This window comes from Bidens hawaiensis, unplaced genomic scaffold, assembly GCF_021521415.1.
Source record: "Bidens hawaiensis isolate Kalapana, Puna unplaced genomic scaffold, B.hawaiensis_p1.1 tig00037817_1, whole genome shotgun sequence".
Lineage (NCBI taxonomy): Eukaryota > Viridiplantae > Streptophyta > Magnoliopsida > Asterales > Asteraceae > Bidens > Bidens hawaiensis.
In genome coordinates, this window is record NW_027496626.1 from 164,223 (window position 1) to 186,431 (window position 22,209).

Here is a 22,209-nt window from a genome sequence, read left to right on the forward strand (position 1 = left end):
CGGGTTCGGGTTTTCCCCGTTTAAGTTAATCGGGTTCGGGGCGGGTATGGTATAGCCTGTACCCGCCCCGTATACCCGCCCCGTATACCCGTTTAAAACCCGTTTAATTAAATATAATTTTTATATTTATTGCCAAACTATTGAATATGATTGTGACGATGGTATATTGCCAAACTATTGAATATGATTGTGACGATGGTATTGAGGTAATACATATATATATGGTTTATCGTTTACATTTTAATATGGTTTAACATTGATTCTTATATAGTTTCCAATTAATATGTTAATGTTTGATTATCATAGCAATCCGGCGTGACAAGTGTTTGAATGGTTGAATGGGTGCGGTATGGACGTGTAAGAAGGATCAATCATGAAGTTAATTTCCGTTGTGATGGGAGAAATAAACATTTTTATGTATTAATAATGTCTTTTGTATGTGTAATGTGTTTGGATATTGAACTTTTTGTGTATTAATATTGTATTGTAATTTTGTATCATTTTCTTACAATCGGGTTTTAAACGGTGAACCCGACGGTTAAATGGGGATCCCCACGGGGAATTTAGCCCGTTTAAAAACCATTTATGCTAGACGGGTTCCCCGAATACCCGCGGTTTTCCCCGAATCCCCGATGGGGATTCCCCGTTTAGTCCCCGCGGGTTTTTAGACGGTTTTGGTAATGAGCTCTATAAACCGGGGCGGGTATGGGATTGGCATTCCCCGCCCCGAAACCGCCCCGTTGCCATCCCTAACATAGGGTTTAAAAAACACACATCTTGGGAGGAGAAAATGATAATTAATAATTTCAGTTTTTTTAAAAACCAACTAAGTAATCCCGGGTACTCTGTACACGGATCTCATTGGTTAAAGGTAGCCCGAGCCGGTCGCTAGTCCGGACGGACGGAGCCCCTAGCAGTCCACCTATTGAGGGATTCACTGGATAAAACCCGACCCCCACGCCCGCCAAATGGCACGACAGCGAGGAACCGGTAAAACCGGGTGAGATTAGGACTCGAACCTTGGCTTGACAGGGTCATCCCTCATATCTCTCATATAAATTGGAGATAGTAAGGTTTAAAACTCATACCTCTCATTAGTAAATTGAGTACTCTACCATTGAGTCATATTTATTTAATTTTATATCCTTTATATATGTTGGCTCATATCCTATGATTGTACCTTTTTTTTCAAATTTGATGCCTAAGACTAAAGATCTTTGACGTCTTAGGTTCGGAACCTTGACTCAAGGAGTTTTCATAGAGTGATGAGTGAGGACTACATCGTCGGCACCGTACTGGTACCGACCGGTCCAGGTCCCCAAAATCCCGGTCCCGAAAAGTGCAAATTCTTGGTACTGGTACCGGTACCAAAATATTCGGTTCGGTACCAGTACGGAACCGGGACGGTACCGGGATTGAAGGTAAAAATTCGGGAAATACCGGTACCGAAACTTAAAACTTTGGTACCGATTCGGTATCGACGGTCCAAATCGGTACTGAATTCGGTACCGGTACCGGTACCAACCGGTACCAGTATCGATTTTGCTCATCCCTAGTCAACAATCATTATGGATGGTTGATATCCCGTCTCAGGAAGATTTACTCAATCATTAAGGTGGTTTCAAGCACTATTAATTTTTTATATATATAAAACCACCCCAAAATGCCATACAACTTATAAGATAATTACAACATAATTATTCAAAATTGAACTTAGCTAGAACTCCGAAGGTAAGGTAAACTTGTTAATAATGTTGGATTTACACACGAAACACAATTTTTAAACTTCATATATAAAAATAATGCAACTACAACATAAACATAAGTCAAGAAATCAAAGTATCTTGTCTAAACACAATACAACCAATAAAACTTACCTAATTTAAACATAATCGACTTGATTATGTGTATATATGGAAATCGTATGTGGGGTATTTTTAAAAAGTGAACAAACTTTATGGAATATTGTGTATTTTGGTCAAAACATATAAACGGAGATTGGGGTTCTATTTTGAATGATCTAAGCAATGAGGGTTCTAAGGAGACAATACCCCATTGGCAGAGGTCCATGGTAGCTCCCCTAGCATGATCGAAGAGGTCGAGATTAAAAATTCATTATAATTTTTATCTTAGAATTTCACATGTGAGTTCGAAATAAAATTGAGCGGATTTTGAAATCAATCGGGAATTCAAAATGCAAACTACAACCGTAATTGGTAAGGTACGACATCTTGTGGTTCTAAAAACCCTCATGATCATCATAGTAAGTTCTTGTCAATTTTTAAGTTGTATCTGAATGAATTTGCGGAAGAACCACTTAAATAAATAAATCTAAAAGTGTATCACACGACACTCAAATATAAGGTAGTGTTTGATACGAAAATGAGAGACGAACTTGAATGGATCATTGTGAGGGTTAAAATAATGGTATTTGATTGGTCATATGAATGGAAACACCCATTACCTAGTCGATTCTATTCCCCATAAAATATTTCAGATTCATTCTATCCACCCCTTTGTATGCATTTTTTTAGTTTTTTTTTATTTTTATTGCATTACCTCTTTCGCCCATCATCACCTCCATCATCAACGCCATTGTCGCCACCACTGACCACCATCGCCTGCTATCGCTACTACCTACCTATCCCCACCGATCATCGCAACCGCCGCCACCACTCACCGTCACCAGCCCCGACACCACCACCAACCACAATTGTCGCACGTCGCCTAGCACCACGTGCTCACCACAAACCATTTCCCCTGGAAATCGGAACGTATAATGGTCTATACGGTCCATATGTAAGGAGACCGGAATTGTGGGTTATTTCTTGAGACAGTTTATCTAACCACCACCGTTTACAAGAAAAGTCAAAACCCGACCTTAACGTGACTAAGTGTGATTCCTGATTCACCACCATGCATGGGCCTTTAAATAAGAGCTGTAACATTCGTTAATTTTTCAAATCCGAAAACTCGACCGTTTCAATTTTTGGATCTTCTTTTAATTTGTTAACTTGATTGTTCACCTTATTTAACATATTTTATGCTTGAAACAAAGTCTAAGGGTTAAAATTGTCAATTTCTATGCTTTCTGCAAAAACTTGTTCTTTACGTAATCGCATGATGAAATTTAATAAAGTCGTACTTCATCATCTATATTATTATTATTACTACTACTACACAATCATAAATTATTCATTTCAAGTTATTAGCATTATTTACATATGTGGAAATATGTGAATCTATATTCATTTTTTACATATGTAATTGTTAATTTGACATGTTGAACCGTGTATGTCTAGACAAATATTTTACCTTGTAACATAAATAATTATGGTCATCTTAAATTAATTTTTATTCAAAGTATTTTACTTGACATCATTTATTAACAGAAAAACATATTTTAGCATATTTCAAACACAACTTTCTCTTCGAGACTTACCAATTTAACCCCCTTCTAATCACAACTAAATATCTTTCATTTTTATCCTATTTTATTTGCTCATTTATCTCTTCTTCTCTACCTAAAGCATTCCTCCAAGTAAGGCTTTAATTTATGTTTTTCATATTTTCTTTGTTATTGATCGTGATTTATGTGTTTGTTCTTCGTTATCTCTTATTTTTCTTTTTGTTATAATGGTTCTAAAACCATCATATAATCATGTTAAGGATCCCACATAATCCGTACACCATGGTGTGTGTTGTGGAGGAGACAAAACACTAAATGTTGGAAAATGATCTTTAGTGGTCACACTTTAACAAGTTCTTACATTCTTGAAGTTTTTGTTTTGTTTAATTAATTTTAATTCATGAACCATAAGGATTTTGATGATACATGAACATACATATTGTATTTATCATACTCAAATGGTTCATAATTTTTCTTTATCAAAATCCATTAGAAAGCATCAATAACATCGTTATTTACACTGTTCTAGATTTGACAGCAGAATTGTTAGACAAAGGTTTATAAATAACTTGGTCATAACAAACTAGAACAATGCAAGGCCAAAACCTATATTAATTTTATTGAGTTACGGTTCTATTGACTATTTATTTGTATTTTTTTCGTATGGCTTCACAATCGTTATTTTAAAATCGGTGCGCAAATCTATACTCTTTTAGAAGAATGACAGTTTTAGCCAATCTCGGGGCGGAGTCTGACAAAACTTTCAAAATGAAAGTTGTTCCTAACACATTTATTTAGTTGAGTAGAGTTTTTCATAATTTCTTAGAATTGTTTATTTGTTTATAATTTATATATTCTGGGACATAAACCTGGCCAATTCTATCAAACACAAACTAAAACTTGGATAACTCTATAATCCTTAGTTAACTATTCGTCAAACACAAACTAAAACTTGCATTATTACTTTTATTTACATACCCCTTTTTATTTTTTACATATTTTGGGGACAACATGTATACCTTATTCACATTTACTCATATTTTTGACCATATATTTTCAAACACAACTTAATTTATGTTTATGTGTGATTATTGCAAGCTCTATGGCTATGCGTTATGTGCTTAAGTGTTTATTTTATTGTTTGGTGGTTTGGTCTCATGACTTATCTATTCTCATCTATTATGATCATACATTTACCCAAGTACGTTGATTTTGTATCAATAGGAACTGGTTCACATCTATTTAATTGTTTACATATTCATAAGTTTCGTAATGCTTATCATTTACATATGAATTGTGATTTTATCTATCAATATATATAAACCTAAACTTATGTATTCTAACAACATTCATGTTAACAAACTCTATTTTTATACATGCTGCAAGTTCAAGTATGTGATGTTATCAAGATCGAAGATAGTTAGTTTGGTATTAGGATATTTAGCCAAAAATAAATAAATTTATGTTGTATTTGATTTGGTTATTGTAATTGGAGTAAACTGCGGTTTTCGTTCTTGTGATTTGTCTAAATATGCGGTTTTAGTCGAATGGTTTCAAATTTGCGCTTTTCATCCATGTGGTTTCGTTTCACTTGCAATTAAACCCGACCCTGCTAACCATGTTAAGCCTGGTCGTTAAACCCATCAGCGTGCCCCAACGTGGGTAGTTTTGTCATATTTCTTCCAAATACACCCCAACCCCTCACGTGAGGGGGCTTGTGAATTAGGACTGGAGATTATTTGAAGAGAAAAAAGACAAAAATGTCCCTCACGTGATGGGTACGCCGATAGGTTTAACGACAAAGCTTAACGGGGTTAGTCTAGTCGGGTTAAACTGCAAGTGAAATGAAATTACATGGAAAAAAACCGCAAATTTAAAACTATTGGAATAAAACTACATATTTAGACAAACCACATACACAAAAACCACAATTTACTCTAATTATTTGTTTTGTAAATAGTTAAATTGGGTTCAACCTTCAACGAAGCGAACACTTCTGATGCATAGTTATCCGTTTGAAATATTTATTTATTATAATTATAGAATTAATTTTTAAAATCATTTTATTAAAACTAATATAGTTTCAAACAATAAAACAAGTCATTGTTGAAGTCGTGACATCAAGTTGCTTGAATTTGAATTTAAATATTCTATAAAGAAAATGTAGGAAAAAACACGCTGTTTGAATTCGAATTTAAAATGACAAGAATAATGTATCGAAACACGCTGTTTGAATTCAAAGTGTGTATTTGGTAAATGGTTTTTTGGAGCTTTTTAGGGGCTTTAAGTTACAAGCTTTTAGAAAAAGCTCATATCTAATAAAAAGTATTGTTTGGTAAAAGCTTTTAGAGGATGAGAAAAAGCTTTGAAATGCTACCTAGCTCTACAAGCTTTTACATTTGAATTTACAAGTTTGGTACTTGAACTTATATCAATTTTTGTTAATTTATATAATAGTTACACATTCAACCCTTATTCAAAACTAACTACCCCCATGACTTTTTTAGGAGCCATAACTTTTTCACACGTTAATAATTTTTTAAACAAATTACATCATAAAAACGAGCATTTTATTCTCTTTAATTTGAGTATGATATTGCTATACTTCTTTAACTTTAAAAATTAACATACTACGTGATTATCGGTTAGGATCGGTAAAAAGTCGAGTCAGATGAGCTCGAGTCATGTGTAAGACCAAATTAGGAGTCGAGTCAGATGAACTTGAGTCATGTGTAAGACCAAATTAGGGTCAGAACGAGTCGATACAAAAATGGTTAAATTAGTTCGATTCGTGTCGGTATGCTTTTGAGTCGAAAGGGGTCAGGTAAGAACATATTTCAGATTAAAACAGTGCATGTTCAGAAAAGGATTCATATCAAAATATGTTGGTTTAAAAAAATTATCTATTTGAAAATTACTATATATTTCAGCTTTGTTTCTTGATTTTTGACATCATTTACAAGCTTACTGTTTTTCCATGAATTACACGTCTACAATTAGGTTATGTATGCACTGTCATCAGGTGAATCATGTACCGACACTGATTATGCGGTTGATGTTAGGTTGTGCGCCCATTCCGCCGTACCACGCGGGCACGTAGCTAGTTTTATTAAAAGCTTCTGCTACTCTGCCAAACACCTAAATATTTAAAAGCTACAGCTAACAGCTACCAGCTTCTAGCTTCCAGCTTCCAGCTAACAGCTAGTTTTGCCAAACATACCCGAAACATTTGTTTAATATGCTAACTAAATATACCATTCTCCAGTGGAGGATGGTATATTTAAAGGTTTTCAGACGCCAAATAGAGGTCCGGTTGTTTCTCATCTTCTTTACGCGGACGATGCCATGCTCCTTGGATAATGGTCAAAGCGAAACTTGGAAAATGTGAACAGATTATTGAGATGTTTTTATTTGTGTTCGGGCCTTAAAATTAACCTAAAAAAGTCGGTTGTCTTTGGAAGTAATGTGAATGAAGTGGAGATTAATGATATGGCTGAGGTGATCGGGTGTAAAAGTGGTAAGATGCCTTTTTTACATTTAGGCATTCTTGTTGGCGCCAACATGAATAAAATTCACAACTGGAATGGGATAGTCGACATCTTCGAGAAAAGGTTGGCAACTTGGAAAACTCACTCCTTGTCCATTGGTGGTAGAGTTGTTTTAATTAATTCGGTCCTTGAGAGTCTCCCAGTTTATTACTTTTCTCTTTTCAAAGTGCCTAATAAAGTGATGGAGAATTTAGAGAAAATTATGAAGAAGTTTTTATGGGGAAGGGCTAGTGATGTTAAAAAGATACCCTGGGTGTTGTGGGAAAGGGTGGCTGTTCCGAAAGTTATGGGCGGTTTAGGTATATCGAGACTCAAAGATGTTAATAACTCGTTGTTAGCAAAGTGGGGTTGGAGGTTTAAGACTGAGAAAGAGGGACTTTGGAAACGGGTTATAGACTCGATTCACTTTCACCATGCTGATGGGGAGGTGGTTCCAGTTAATAATGGGATCACAGGATCACAGATGTGTGGCTAAATATTGCAAAAGTTATCAATAAATTAAAGTTGGAAGGCAACAAAATGGTGGAACTTATTAAAGGATGTTTAGGAGATGAAAAGCAATTGAGTTTTTGGTTTGATAATTGGACAGGAGCTAAAAGTCTTAGGGAGGCTTGTCCTATTCTGTTCAAACTTGAAACAAATAAATTGTGCAAGGTTTTGGACAGATTTTGGAGACAAGGCAGAGAGTTTGGTTGGTCTTGGGACTGGGTTAGATCTCCAAGCACAGCTCAAGAACGGACAGAGTTGGAAAAATGTCTTCAAATGATGAATTCAGCAGTGTGGAAGGGGGGAAAAGATGCTTGGGAGTGGCTAGGTGATAACTCGGGGATGTTTTCGGTAAGCTCGGTTAAGAAACTGATTGTTAAAAATAAAGGTGATAGTAATAATTTTGTTATGAAATGGAGTAAGTGGGTTCCAGCGAAGTGTAATATTCACATGTGGAGGGCGGAACAGAATAGGATTCCGACTCGGGTAGCGTTAGCTAGAAGGAATGTCATGGTTACCAATGACCTTTGCGCCCTTTGTGGAGATCAAAAGGAAACGACTTATCACATATATACCGGTTGTATGGTCGCGACCGTTGTGTGGGATCACATTAGTCGATGGTGTAAGGTTCCTCCTGTTTTTAGTTTTTCGGTTAGAGACTTGTTGAATCTACACAAATCCATCAAGCTCGGTTTGGTCGAGAAGGAAGCGTTTCATGGTATAGTGATAGTTGCTTGTTGGAGGATTTGGAAGGCGAGAAACGAAAAGGTGTTCGAAGGTAAAGACGTCAAGATTGAAGAAGTTATAGGAGATATAAAGTCTCTCGGTTTTTTGTGGTTCAAATATAGGTCAAAGAATATAAATTTAGATTGGCCAAGATGGTGTAATTTTGATTTATTGTATTTTTGCATAGGTGTTTGGAGGCCTCTCCTGGTGTTGGAGTGGGTCGGTTTGTTGGTTGTTGTTTTGTTATTAATATACACAGTTCGAAAAAAAAAACTAATTACAAAAATACTACACTCTTTTCTAAATCATAAATGACGCGTTAATTAGTTATAATAAAAATTACAAGATGCAATGTGGTTTATTGAGCGTTAATCAAGTTGAGAACTTCGTGTTTTAATCTATGAATAGGAAACTATTTTGATAAGTATTGTGAGCTTTACTTTTATCATAGAAACATCTTTTTGATGTAAATCAAATTAAGTATAAAATTGCTAGAAACTTAAGGATTTAAAAAGAACAAATAGGCAACTTTCAAATTTTAAATAGTATAATTTAGACAAAATGGCAAAAGACGTCCTTTATGTTTGCACGGTTTTTCAATAGACGTTCTTTGGCAAACATAATGACAAAAGACAGAATTTATGTTTCGAATCTCTTTCACGTTACATCCTTTGGCACTAACTCAGTTAATTTTTTCTGTTAAATTTGGTCATGTGCAACCACAGCACCCACCACCCACCACCACCATTAAACAACCACAGCAACCTAACAACCACCGAAACCGCAACTACCACTACGATCACCAAACTACCACCACCAGCGTTGGGCCGCTGAACCCACCGGAAAAAATAGTTTAACGAAGTCCGACCGAAGCTCCTCTAGTATCAATCAGACACCAATTTAATGTAAGTAAAACATCAATATTACTACATAAACTATGTTCAAAATTATACTCCATACGATAGGGCTTTTATTCATAAGGCAAAGTCGAGTAGATTTAATGTTTTACTTATGTAGTAATAGATTTAATATAAGTAAAACATTAAATTGTTGTATTATGAACAAAAGCCCTATCGTTAATGTAGTAATAGATTTAATGTAAGTAAACTATGTTCAAAATTATACTCCATACGATAGGGCTTTTGTTCATAATGCAAAGTCGAGTAGATTTAATGTTTTACTTACATTAAATTGGTGTCCGATTGATACTAGAGGAGCTTCGGTCGGACTTCGTTAAACTATTTTTTCCGGTGGGTTCAGCGGCCCAACGCTGGTGGTGGTAGTTTGGTGATCGTAGTGGTAGTTGCGGTTTCGGTGGTTGTTAGGTTGTTGTGGTTGTTTAATGGTGGTGGTGGGTGGTGTTAACGGCGACGGTGGTGGCGGCGTGAGACTGTGAGAGTGATGGGGTGTGAATGATTTGTTGTAAGCATATACATGGTGGTGGTGGCCGGAGTTGGTGGTAGTGGTCGGAGTTTATGGGATGATGGTGGCCGAAGTTAGTGGATTTGAATGGTGGGTGATTGTTGGTTGGTGATGAAGATGATGATTATTAGTAAAAGATGAATCTTTAATTTAATTGCATAAGTAGTCCTTAAAGGGGTAAAATGACCACACTGCCCTCGTGTGCCTTGCACATGACCAAATTTAACAGAAAAAATTAACTGAGTTAGTGTCAAAGGATGTAACGTGAAAGAGATTTGAAACATAAATTCTGTCTTTTGTCATTAAGTTTGACAAAGGACGTCTATTGAAAAACCGTGCAAACATAAATGACGTCTTTTGCCATTTTGTCTATAATTTAAAATTTTGATGCCACAAAAGTTTTTTTTTTAATATTATATTAGTTGTGTTTTGTTTTTGTGTAAATCATTTTGATGATTAAACAATTGTGATATTATGGTGTGTTGGTTGATGTTAAGTTTGTTAATAATTGATAATATTAAACTAGGAAACAAACTACTCAAGTTCAAGACACATATAAAACAACATTTTAACATTTTTTTATGTTCATTTTTGTTACTCCTTCTTTCTGTGAATATATATTTTTTTTATTTTGGTTTCTTCTTTTTATTTTTTAAATATTTTATTTGCGTTTTTTATGTCATAGTACCCTATTGGGTCACTTGGCAGAAGACATTTTTTTTTGTTATGAATTCGCTCAGGTTCGTAACGAATGTGACGGAAACCGATCAAATTCGTGTAAAGTCTCCGCGCTTTGTTTTAGCTCTAGTTCCGTAACGATATAACTAAACCCACCAAATGCCTATTTTTTTTGTTCTAGTACCGTAACGAACGTGATAGAAACCGATCGATTTTGCATAGACTCACTGCCTCAATACTCGGGATTGATAACAATCGGGTTTTACCAATGCTCGAGTTTTACCAATCGAGTCCACCTCATTGGTTCACCTAAATTTTTTAGAATTTTTTTATTTTATATTTGGTTTTAGTTCCTGATGGTTGGCTATAAATCATGTGTATATATGTGTTATTTCATGTATTTTAATTGTTTATATATAACGAACACGATTACTTTGAGTTGTTTTATGATTGCAGGTGTTCGAAGCTTAAACGAGCTCAGAGCCACCCAGATGAAGATTACGCTAGTCTAGAGAAGACGGAAGCACAAGGAAACATATATGGATGGTTAAGAAGGATTCAGTAATGGTTTGGATGAGAAACCCAAACCCGAAGCGAAAACTGAACAAGACGGGTTACCAGGATAGTGTCTTTTAGTAAAACAGTCATAACTCGGCCTAGAAAATGAGTTACGGGACCCATAATATATGAGTTACGGGACCCATATATATAGATAAAAAGCAAAGCTTGGTGCCACAAAAGGTTTCCAATGCTATTATTTTGGCATTTTATGTAATTAATTTCAATAATCACACAAACTACCTATTTGGTTCAGTGGCTTTGATTAACTTTTCTAACTCTCTTGATCATGTCTGCCCAAGTTCAAGTCTCTAAGGTAAAAAGTTAATTTTTTTTTGTTAGTTATCCCTCAATGTGTGTTGTATTAGGTTTTATTATTAGCTTTTTTCATGTAGATTTTATTCTTTTTCTTGTTTTGGTTTAAATATATATAATAATCTAACAAAATATTTTTTTAGGTTTGGTTCTTGTCACACCCGGTCCATAGGCGGAAACAACCGGTGTGCGACTCATGAAAGGTTTTCGAGTGCGCGGTTAAGCAACAACTATATGATAAAATACATGAGGATTTCATTCATAATATAAGTTTTACAAAAATATCCATAAAAAGGTTTATATATAACATATTGAGATTTCACAGTTATGTCCCGCCGAAGGGAGATATAACCGTGAAAACTCCAAAATATAAAATCCTCATACATGAAATTTTCATAGTTAAACATAAAACCGTAGTGAGACACCGTGACCTCTCCACGTAGCTAAATACCTGAAAGACACGTAAAATAATTTAATCAGTATAAACTGAGTGAGTTCACAAGTTTTGTGACTCGATAAAATGCTTTATAATATGATTCTCATAACGTCATGAATGCAGTATCCATGACTTGCAGTGTAACGTGAATACATGAGTTCGTAACCATTCCTTGACTATATATATACACCATAAAGCCCCACATAACATCCCACGAGTCCACGAGGGAATAAATAAATCGGAAAACTAAGCACCCGTCTTATAAAGTGGCGCGACCACTTACGAGTGGGTTGGTCAGACCAGTAGTACTACCCGTAGAGTTCCTCGGCTATAGTTGCCTATAGTTTATGGTTACAATATATACCGGGGACTTTATGTACCATGAGCGCGCCAAATATCTCATGTACACGCACATTGTAAATCAAGATATACACCATGATAAAACATATTTAAACACGTGTCCCTCGCCCCGAAAACAGTTTAAAACATAGTGAAAATAGTGAAAATAGGGGCTGTGAGACTCACCTTAAATGAGGAAATAATGTTCCGTTATACTCGGCGAGTTTCCTGTATTATATCGTATACGTATGCACTTCAGTACATAATATATAACTATTAATACTTAGCCCGATACATACTTATGAGGTGACGGTATATATGTATACTTTTTATACATTAGCGATACGGACGTTAGACAACGTCTTATACTTGTTATGTATATCCATTATATCCTCTTTATATATATATCCTCCGAGCATTAGGGAATGCTCGATACAAATTATTCGTCGGTAATCATGACGTTCGTGACATGCTTTAGCCTAATAGGTTTTGGAGCTCTCATCGTTAGTCCCCAGGTAGGTAACGGGCCCATCTATGATATATTCAGTTACCAGCCTAGACAGGACGTCCCGACTACCGGCACCTCCACCCTTCTAGTTACTCGCAATGTCCATCACAAAAACCCGTATTTTATATTTATACTTGTGGCACATATATAGGAATATATGTGTATTAATTGTATATATCATTTCTTCATGTATATGATAAGTATTATTAGTATTTTCGTCTTCGTAACATATAGTTATCTTTTACTTTTATAACTCTTATACACATCCTTTGTTTTTATAACATTATACATGGGTATTTTCATTTGCGTATATAGGAATATACGTGTATCTTGGATTTTTACCCGTACCATTGTCGTTATATTTATTTCCATGTTTTGGTGCAAGGGTTGCACTTTATGTTTAAGGTTCACTTTCATTTATACTTTCATTTTTTTTATTACTAGTGTTCCTATTTTTATTTTTATTATTATTATTATTATTGTTATTATTATTATTATTATTATTATTATTATTACTTTTATGACAAACTCGATACGGTTTTTAATACGTTAGTTATACTCTTTTTAAAGTTTAACATAACCAAAATTCCATCTTTACATTTATATCATCTTGTTTATTTAAAAGTGGGTTTTACTACTCAAGATCATTTTTACCTTAACTAGGTGTTCTATTAACCTTAACCTTCCTTAAACACCCTTTAAATCCTTTATATCTTTTACTTAACATGATTTATCCTTAATTATATGTCATTTCAACACACTTCAAGTTTATGTTTATGTCTAATCACCTCATTATGTATATGTATCTTAGGCTTAGTCCATGTTTTTCTACTAAACATTATATGGCATTAGTACCTTGGGAATGTCGGTTTTTGAGCGATTTAAGACGAGATCCAAGTTCCTTGACGTTAACCACGATGTTAAGAGTCTACAATATGTTCAAATAACATGAAATAGGTGGATTAGGGTCAAGTAAAATGATGAGACCGTGGCTGGACAGAATTTATGATTTTCCAGCCACTATAAACTGTTACAATTCACGTTTTGGCTCACCTAGTGCTGAAACGAAGCCGGAAATGGACGTTCAAAAGGTGGTTCGTGATCCTTGCGAGTTTCCTTGGATTCCTAAACAAGAATCACCCAAAAATACCAAGTGGTTTGTGAGATATGAACAAAAGAAGAGAGGGGGGTACTGCTGGAAAATGCAGTTTCCAGTAGTGACCTTTGAAGGTTCAAGGCTTCTTACCGAGTTTTCCGGGCAGAGATCCGTTCAAGGCTTTCTACCACGGTTTAAGGATTTCTTCTAGCTTTCCAACGATATATAGGGTTCAAGATGTTAAGAGCAGAATTATAGAGAAAACGGGTTGCAAAGAGGCGGCTGTTTGGTGGCCTGCTGCTGTTCTTCGGCCGAGAGAGGAACAAGGGAGATTTGGATTGTGTTCTTGAATGTTTGTGGTGAATTTCAGCTGAAGATCTGATGGTGTATATTAATAATAGTGTAGGGGACATCATCCCTTAAGTTTAGGGATTGAAATCTTGCTAACTCCTCAAGATCTTGTCAAGTGAAATGGTCAAAGGTATGGTCTTTGTAATATTATAATGTGGCAGATTTTGTGAAGGCTTTTAGGGACTTTGGTTGATCTTGCAAGTAACCAAGATTATGATGATGTTGGTGATGATGATGATACATGATCATGATACATATGGGTGCATGGATAATGGTTTATAAGATTTAATGTGGTGTTTGTTCCTTGTACATTAAAACTGAATGGGAAGAGGTTGGGGTTAGGCTTTGGGCTGCAAAAGGGAAGGTATTATGGTCATTTAATAAATATATTGGTTGTCCAAATGTAGTGCTAAGTTCAATCTTGGTTCGGGTCTTAAGTGGATAGTCGTTAGGACGAGTTGATCATCGAGTAAACAAGTTATGGAATTTATATTGGACTTGGGTATTATGAGCTTCTCTTAATTTATTTGGTCACCTATAAAGTATTATAGATGGTATGGAACCCGGTATTTATTTCGGTTCCCTGTATGATGTATATTTAAATTTAGCCCGGAGTTATATTCGGTTAAATAGTGCTCCATATTGTAATCCTTCATGGATTGTTTAAATTATTAACTTCATATTATTTTGACTAGTATACCTTTAATTCCTTCATAGTTTCATATCTTGATCGTCTCACTGTATAATGTATCATTGATTTGGCCGGTTCGGCGACTATATTCCATTATTTAAATGTTTATGGCGTTTTGGTCCTAATTAGGGAATTAGGACTTTACTGGGCATGGTCTTACCATTACCCCTTATATTGGATCATAGATATATATTTAGCTTGATATATTTGTCACCTCTAAACTATTACTGGGCTATCTTCATCATATAGCCGTTCTCATCGGCACTTTATACAATCCTATAGGCATAACGACTGTTCTCGTCCACATTTCAAGTATACTATGGTTTATACCTCATATAAATTATATAAATAACACGTAATTTTGATCAATTATAAAGATTAAAGTATATGGAAAATTACCGGGTGTCACATTCTCCCCCTGTTGGAAGAATTTCGTCCCGAAATTTGTTGTTAGTTAACTGTTATGGTTGGGTCCGGGAAGAGGTGTGGGTACTTCTTTCGAATTTGATCTTCTCTTTCCCAGGTAAACTCGGGTCCTCTTTTAGATTTCCACTGTACCTTCACTAACTTAATCCGACTTCTTCGTAGTTTTTGCTCTTTCCAGTCGGTAACGGCTATCGGTTCTTCAACAAAATGTAATTGTTCGTCAATATGTACTTCGTCTAGGGGTACGACTAAAGATTCATCGGATAGACACTTTTTAAGGTTCGACACATGGAATGTGTCATGTACCCCGCTAAGTTCTTTAGGTAGCTTCAACTTATAGGCCACGGAACCTATCCTTTCCAGGATCACAAATGGTCCGGTATATCTTGGGCTGAGCTTGCCCCGCTTTCCAAACCTCAGAACTCCTTTCCATGGCGAGACCTTTAAAAGAACTTTATCTCCCACTTGGAATTCCAACGGCTTGCGTCTCACATCCGCATAACTTTTCTGTCGATCGCGGGCCGTTTTCAGTCGTTCTTTTATTTGAAATATCTTGTCAGTAGTTTCTTGAATTAGTTCGGGACCCGTCATTTGTCTATCGCCTATTTCCGCCCAGCACAAGGGCGACCTACACTTACGACCATACAAAGCTTCGAACGGTGCAGCCTTTATGCTCGTGTGGTAGCTATTATTATATGAAAATTCCACCAAAGGAAGGTGAACATCCCAGCTACCACCAAAATCAATTGCACACGCTCTTAGCATATCTTCCAATGTTTGTATAGTTCGCTCGCTTTGGCCGTCAGTCTGGGGATGGTAAGCGGTACTCATATCTAATCGCGTGCCCAAAGCTTTTTGTAACGACTTCCAAAAATGAGACGTAAATCGACTGTCGCGGTCGGAAATAATCGAGACTGGGACTCCATGTCTTGACACGATCTCTTTTATATATAGTCTAGCTAACCGCTCCATCTTATCCGTTTCTTTGATAGCTAAGAAATGCGCGGATTTGGTTAACCGGTCGACTATCACCCATATGGTGTCATAACCACCTGGAGTCCTAGGTAACTTCGTAATGAAATCCATCGAGATTTGTTCCCATTTCCACATGGGAATCTCGGGCTGTTGTAATAATCCGGATGGTTTCTGATATTCCGCCTTGACTTTTGCGCAAGTTAAACATTTTCCCACATAATTTGCTATATCACCCTTAAGATTAGGCCACCAGTAGTATCCCTTTACATCTTTATACATTTTATCTGCACCGGGGTGCACGGAATACTTCGTCTTGTGGGCTTCATCAAGTATTCTTTCACGTAATCCTCCCTTGTGAGGAACCCATATTCGGTTGACAAAGTACAGGGTACCGTCTTCTTTGGATTCTAAGTTGTCAACCATACCACGGAGACCCTCGTCTTTGATATTATCAGGTTTCAAAGCTTCTCGTTGGGCTTCGTGGATAAGGGTGGTGAGGTTCGTACTTATAGTTAGCCCTAAGACTTTAACACGTGATGTCTTCACCCTTTCTTTCCTGCTTAAAGCGTCTGCTACAACGTTCGCCTTTCCAGGGTGGTACTTGATTACACAATCATAATCATTCAATAATTCAACCCACCGTCGTAGCCTCATGTTTAATTCTTTTTGATCAAATATATGTTGTAGGCTTTTATGATCGGTGTAGATTGTGCAATGGGTGCCGTATAAGTAATGACGCCATATCTTAAGTGCAAACACCACTGCGCCCAATTCCAAATCGCGAGTGGTGTAATTTTTCTCGTGCACTTTGAGTTGTCGTGACGCATACGCGATGACTTGATTTCTTTGCATAAGGACACAACCAAGTCCTTGATGCGAAGCATCGCAATAAACTACGAAGTCATCCATCCCTTCTGGTAAGGCTAGAATAGGTGCACTGCAAAGTTTCTGTTTTAGCAACTGGAACGCCTTTTCTTGTTTATCTCTCCAATTAAACGACTTATCTTTCTGTGTGAGCGCAGTAAGGGGTTGTGCTATCTTCGAGAAATTTTCAATAAACTGTCGATAGTAGCCTGCCAGACCTAAAAATTGTAGTATTTCCGTCGGCGTCTTCGGCACTTCCCAGTTTTTAATGGCCTCTACTTTTGAAGGGTCAACATGAATTCCCTTCTCGTTGACGACATGGCCTAAAAAGTGTACTTCTCTTAGCCAAAAATCACACTTTGAAAACTTTGCATACAACTTCTCCTTTCTCAACAATTCTAAAATCAATCGAAGGTGTTGCTCGTGCTCTTCTTTGGTTCGGGAATAGATTAATATGTCATCTATAAACACTATCACGAACTTGTCAAGGTAAGGTTTGCACACTCGATTCATTAAGTCCATGAACACGGCAGGTGCGTTCGTTAGCCCAAAAGGCATGACTAGAAATTAATAATGACCATACCTCGTTCGGAACGCAGTCTTTGGTACATCGTCCTCGTGTATCTTCAGCTGATGGTACCCGGATCGTAGATCTATCTTGGAATAGAAACTAGATCCCTGTAATTGGTCAAACAAATCATCAATCCTCGGTAAAGGGTACCGATTTTTGATGGTCAGTTTGTTAAGTTCCCTGTAATCAATACACATACGGAACGAACCGTCTTTCTTCTTGACAAATAGTACCGGGGCTCCCGTGAGTAGCTCGGGAGTATGAAACCCTTGTCTAGTAGCTCCTGTAATTGATTCGATAGTTCTCGCATTTCCGAGGGAGCTAATCGATAAGGTGCTCGCGCTACTGGTGCAGCTCCTGGTACTAGATCGATTCGAAACTCCACTTGTCTTTGAGGTGGTAACCCTGGTAGATCTTCTGGAAAGACATCGGGGAAATCTCTTACTATAGGTATACTTTCTATCTTCCTTTCTTCATCCTTATTCTCCACCACGTGGGCTAAGAAAGCTTGACACTTCTTTCGCAAGCACTTTCGTGCTTTCATACACGAAATTAACTTCATCACAGTGCCAGGTCTTTCTCCTTGAATAGTCAGCGTTTCACCACTTGCCAAGGGTATGCGGATTTGCTTGTCATAACAATTAACTTCAGCATGGTTCTTTGCTAACCAATCCATGCCTAAAATGACATCAAAAATTCCTAAATCTATCGGCAACAGATCTACGTTAAATTCATGTTCTCCCATCACTAGTACGCAACTTTCCACTATATCGTCTGATCGTAACTGTTTGCCATTAGCTAATTCTATAGTATAGGGCGTTGCTAATTTACTAGGTGCTAAACCAAGTAGGTCTTTAAATTCAGTGGATATAAAACTTAAATCCGCACCAGTATCAAATAGCACAGACGCATAGTGGTTGTTAAGTAGTAACATACCAGTGACGACATTTGGGTCTTCCTTAGCTTCACCCGCCCCGATAACAAAAGCCCTAGCTTGAGCTGTATTCTTCATCTGCGGACAGTTCTTGATAAAATGACCCATATTTCCGCACCCATAACAAGCTCGTGGTGTCGTTTTCCCCGGTTCTTGCTTCACAACTACTGCACCATTCTTAATTCTACACTTAGCTTCCACATGCCCTCTCTTGTGACAATGCTTACACACAACACTTGAGCAGTCACCAACATGATAATACTTGCATTTGTCACACCACGGGTTTGACCCGCTATACGTCTTCCGTGGTTGATCCGTGGTCTGGGCGGCATACACTTTCACAGTTTCTTGTTTCTTGACAGGGGGTTCTTTGGAACTTGACCCTTGATTACGAGAGGCCCAGCTCCTCTTGTGATTGTTATGGCGGTTGTTGCCGCGTTGGGAGAATGGTTGGCTTGCTTCCTTCTGAGTTGGCTTTCCTAGGGTGCCAGCTCGTACTGCATCTTCTGTCAGACTCAGACCTAGTTCAACAGCCTCGGCCATGGTCGCAGGCCTAGTGGCCGTGATTGGTCCCCTGATAACTGTTGCTAATCCCCAGATGTACCTTTCAACTCTCTTTTCTTCAGTGGTGGCCATATGAGGAACTATTCGGCATAGCTCGTGAAATCGCGTGTTATATGCTGTGATGTCGGCTCCCTTCATGGTGAGCGTCCAGAACTCATTTTCCAACTTCTGCATCTCAGTCCTTGGGCAATATTTCTTTTCCATCATCTCCTTTAACTCTTTCCAGGTCTTACCATAGGCCACGTCTCGGCCTAGGGTTTGTACTTGTAAATTCCACAACGATAGGGCTTCATCTTGAAACATACTTGTCACGTACAACACTTTCTGTTTTTCTGTGCATCCACTGATTGCTATCACAGATTCTGTCTTCTCGATCCAACGGATAACTCCTATGGCTCCTTCCGTTCCCTTAAAGGACCACGGTTTGCATGTCATGAAAGTTTTGTAGGAACATCCTCGTTCCTCACCGCCAGTCTCTGGAGCTACATTTTCAGTGTTTGCGGAATTCCTTCATTCTTGACTTGAGTCGCCCCTACTGGCTTCGTAGGCGGCTATCGCTTGCGCTATGACTTCTTGTAATTGCGCAGGTGTATTAGGTAAACTGTCGTTCCTTCTCCTTGGCATTTTCCTTCAAGTTGAGAATAAGAAGGATCGGTTAGTATTGGCATCACACTTGTATGTAAGTAGTTGTAGGGTTCGATACTTATTACATTCACACCCATATATTTGCTTATAGTCATACTTATTAATCATATACTCGCATACATAGATTTTATTATTACATCTCATTATACCACATCGTATACTCATACTCATATATCATAATCATAACTTCATTACATCAAAAGATTTGATTACATAAGTTTATGTTTAAGTCTACTACAAACTCCTACAACATACAAGCGTTTTGCCAAAAGATCGGATCGTAGTCCGTAATATATTACTTCCCATACATATGATTACTACCCGCTAATACTAGTCTATAGTCGCTTCATGGCATCGGTGGTGGCGGTGGTGGAAACACGTCTCCCAAAAAGACTTGAATTGTCATAACCTCATTTTCCAATTTCATCACCCTTCGTTCGGCGGCAGCGGCCCGCCTCGCTCCCACATCAGCTAAGTGCAATGCATCTCTTACCATATGCTCCAACTTTAGCACTCTCATCCTTGCATCCGAGATCAAGTCATAGTGGTTATCAAGGCGGAGACTGGTCTCACAGGCCTTGCCTTTCACGCTCTCCATAAACACCTCGACCCTCTTCTCCCAATCCATGAGCCATTCCTCAAGGGCCTTTCTCTCAGCCTCGGCGGCGGCTGCGGTCGGTGGTACGGGGACCTCTGTATCATCGGAGGTAGCGCGCCCTTGGGGGCGTGAGGACTCGCCTACCTCATGTATAGTCCGGGGCACCTCATCGTCGGAGTCCGTGGCATACCTTTTCAGCCCGGCGGCTCGTATCTCCTCGGAGGGCACTGCAGCCAGCTCCTCCATCTCCTCAAGGTCGTCGTCGTCATAAGTTACCTTGTCGTCCTCATCGAGCCTGATTACCTCGGTAGGCTCGTCATCGGAGATCTCTATAGGATCATCAGGAATTGGAACAACGTCGCTCATATGGACACTGCTGCTATCAGTGTTAGAGTCAGAGCCGGAGTCGGAGTCAGTGATGGCTAGGCCATGATATGGATCATTGTTCGGGAAGGCCATCGCTGAAAGGATTAAGGTTTAATTAGTGATAATATCGCTTTTTTTTTTTTTTTTTTTTTCTATTCCTTATTTTGGTCATTCCTATACTAGACCATTAGTTGCGATAAAGGTGTCGTGAAGACACGTGCACTCTCGTGTAATGCAAGTTTTGAAAACATGTCATGCATGAAAAACGTTTTCATGAGGGAATCTAAGGGGTTATAGCCTAGACTCAGGGTTGAATCCTAGTTCGCTATAACCATGGCTTTGATACCAGTCTGTCACACCCGGTCCATAGGCGGAAACAACCGGTGTGCGACTCATGAAAGGTTTTCGAGAGCGCGGTTAAGCAACAACTATATGATAAAATACATAAGGATTTCATTCATAATATAAGTTTTACAAAAATATCCATAAAAAGGTTTACATATAACATATTGAGATTTCACAGTTATGTCCTGCCGAAGGGAGATATAACCGTGAAAACTCAAAAATATAAAATCCTCATACATGAAATTTCCATAGTTAAACATAAAACCGTAGTGAGACACCGTGACCTCTCCACGTAGCTAAATACCTGAAAGACACGTAAAATAATTTAATCAGTATAAACTGAGTGAGTTCACAAGTTTTGTGACTCGATAAAATGCTTTATAATATGATTCTCATAACGTCATGAATGCAGTATCCATGACTTGCAGTGTAACGTGAATACATGAGTTCGTAACCATTCCTTGACTATATATATACACCATAAAGCCCCACATAACATCCCACGAGTCCACGAGGGAATAAATAAATCGGAAAACTAAGCACCCGTCTTATAAAGTGGCGCGACCACTTACGAGTGGGTTGGTCAGACCAGTAGTACTACCCGTAGAGTTCCTCGGCTATAGTTGCCTATAGTTTATGGTTACAATATATACCGGGGACTTTATGTACCATGAGCGCGCCAAATATCTCATGTACACGCACATTGTAAATCAAGATATACACCATGAAAAAACATATTTAAACACGTGTCCCTCGCCCCGAAAACAGTTTAAAACATAGTGAAAATAGTGAAAATAGGGGCTGTGAGACTCACCTTAAATGAGGAAACAATGTTCTGTTATACTCGGCGAGTTTCCTGTATTATATCGTATACGTATGCACTTCAGTACATAATATATAACTATTAATACTTAGCCCGATACATACTTATGAGGTGACGGTATATATGTATACTTTTTATACATTAGCGATACGGACGTTAGACAACGTCTTATACTTGTTATGTATATCCATTATATACTCTTTATATATATATCCTCCGAGCATTAGGGAATGCTCGATACAAATTATTCGTCGGTAATCATGACGTTCGTGACATGCTTTAGCCTAATAGGTTTTGGAGCTCTCATCGTTAGTCCCCAGGTAGGTAACGGGCCCATCTATGATATATTCAGTTACCAGCCTAGACAGGACGTCCCGACTACCGGCACCTTCACCCTTCCAGTTACTCGCAATGTCCATCACAAAAACCCGTATTTTATATTTATACTTGTAGCACATATATAGGAATATATGTGTATTAATTGTATATATCATTTCTTCATGTATATGATAAGTATTATTAGTATTTTCGTCTT

The 22,209-nt window shown here is 37.7% G+C and overlaps 1 protein-coding gene across 1 annotated transcript; it reads left to right on the forward strand.

The window, feature by feature from the left end:
• The first annotated feature begins 7,476 nt into the window (after positions 1–7,476).
• On the forward strand, positions 7,477–10,834 carry LOC143589796 (uncharacterized). The gene is made up of 3 exons (XM_077070451.1): positions 7,477–8,261; positions 8,357–8,392; positions 10,726–10,834. The coding sequence occupies exons 1-3, from the start codon at positions 7,477–7,479 to the stop codon at positions 10,832–10,834; spliced, it is 930 nt and encodes a 309-aa protein (XP_076926566.1).
• Positions 10,835–22,209: the final 11,375 nt, after the last annotated feature.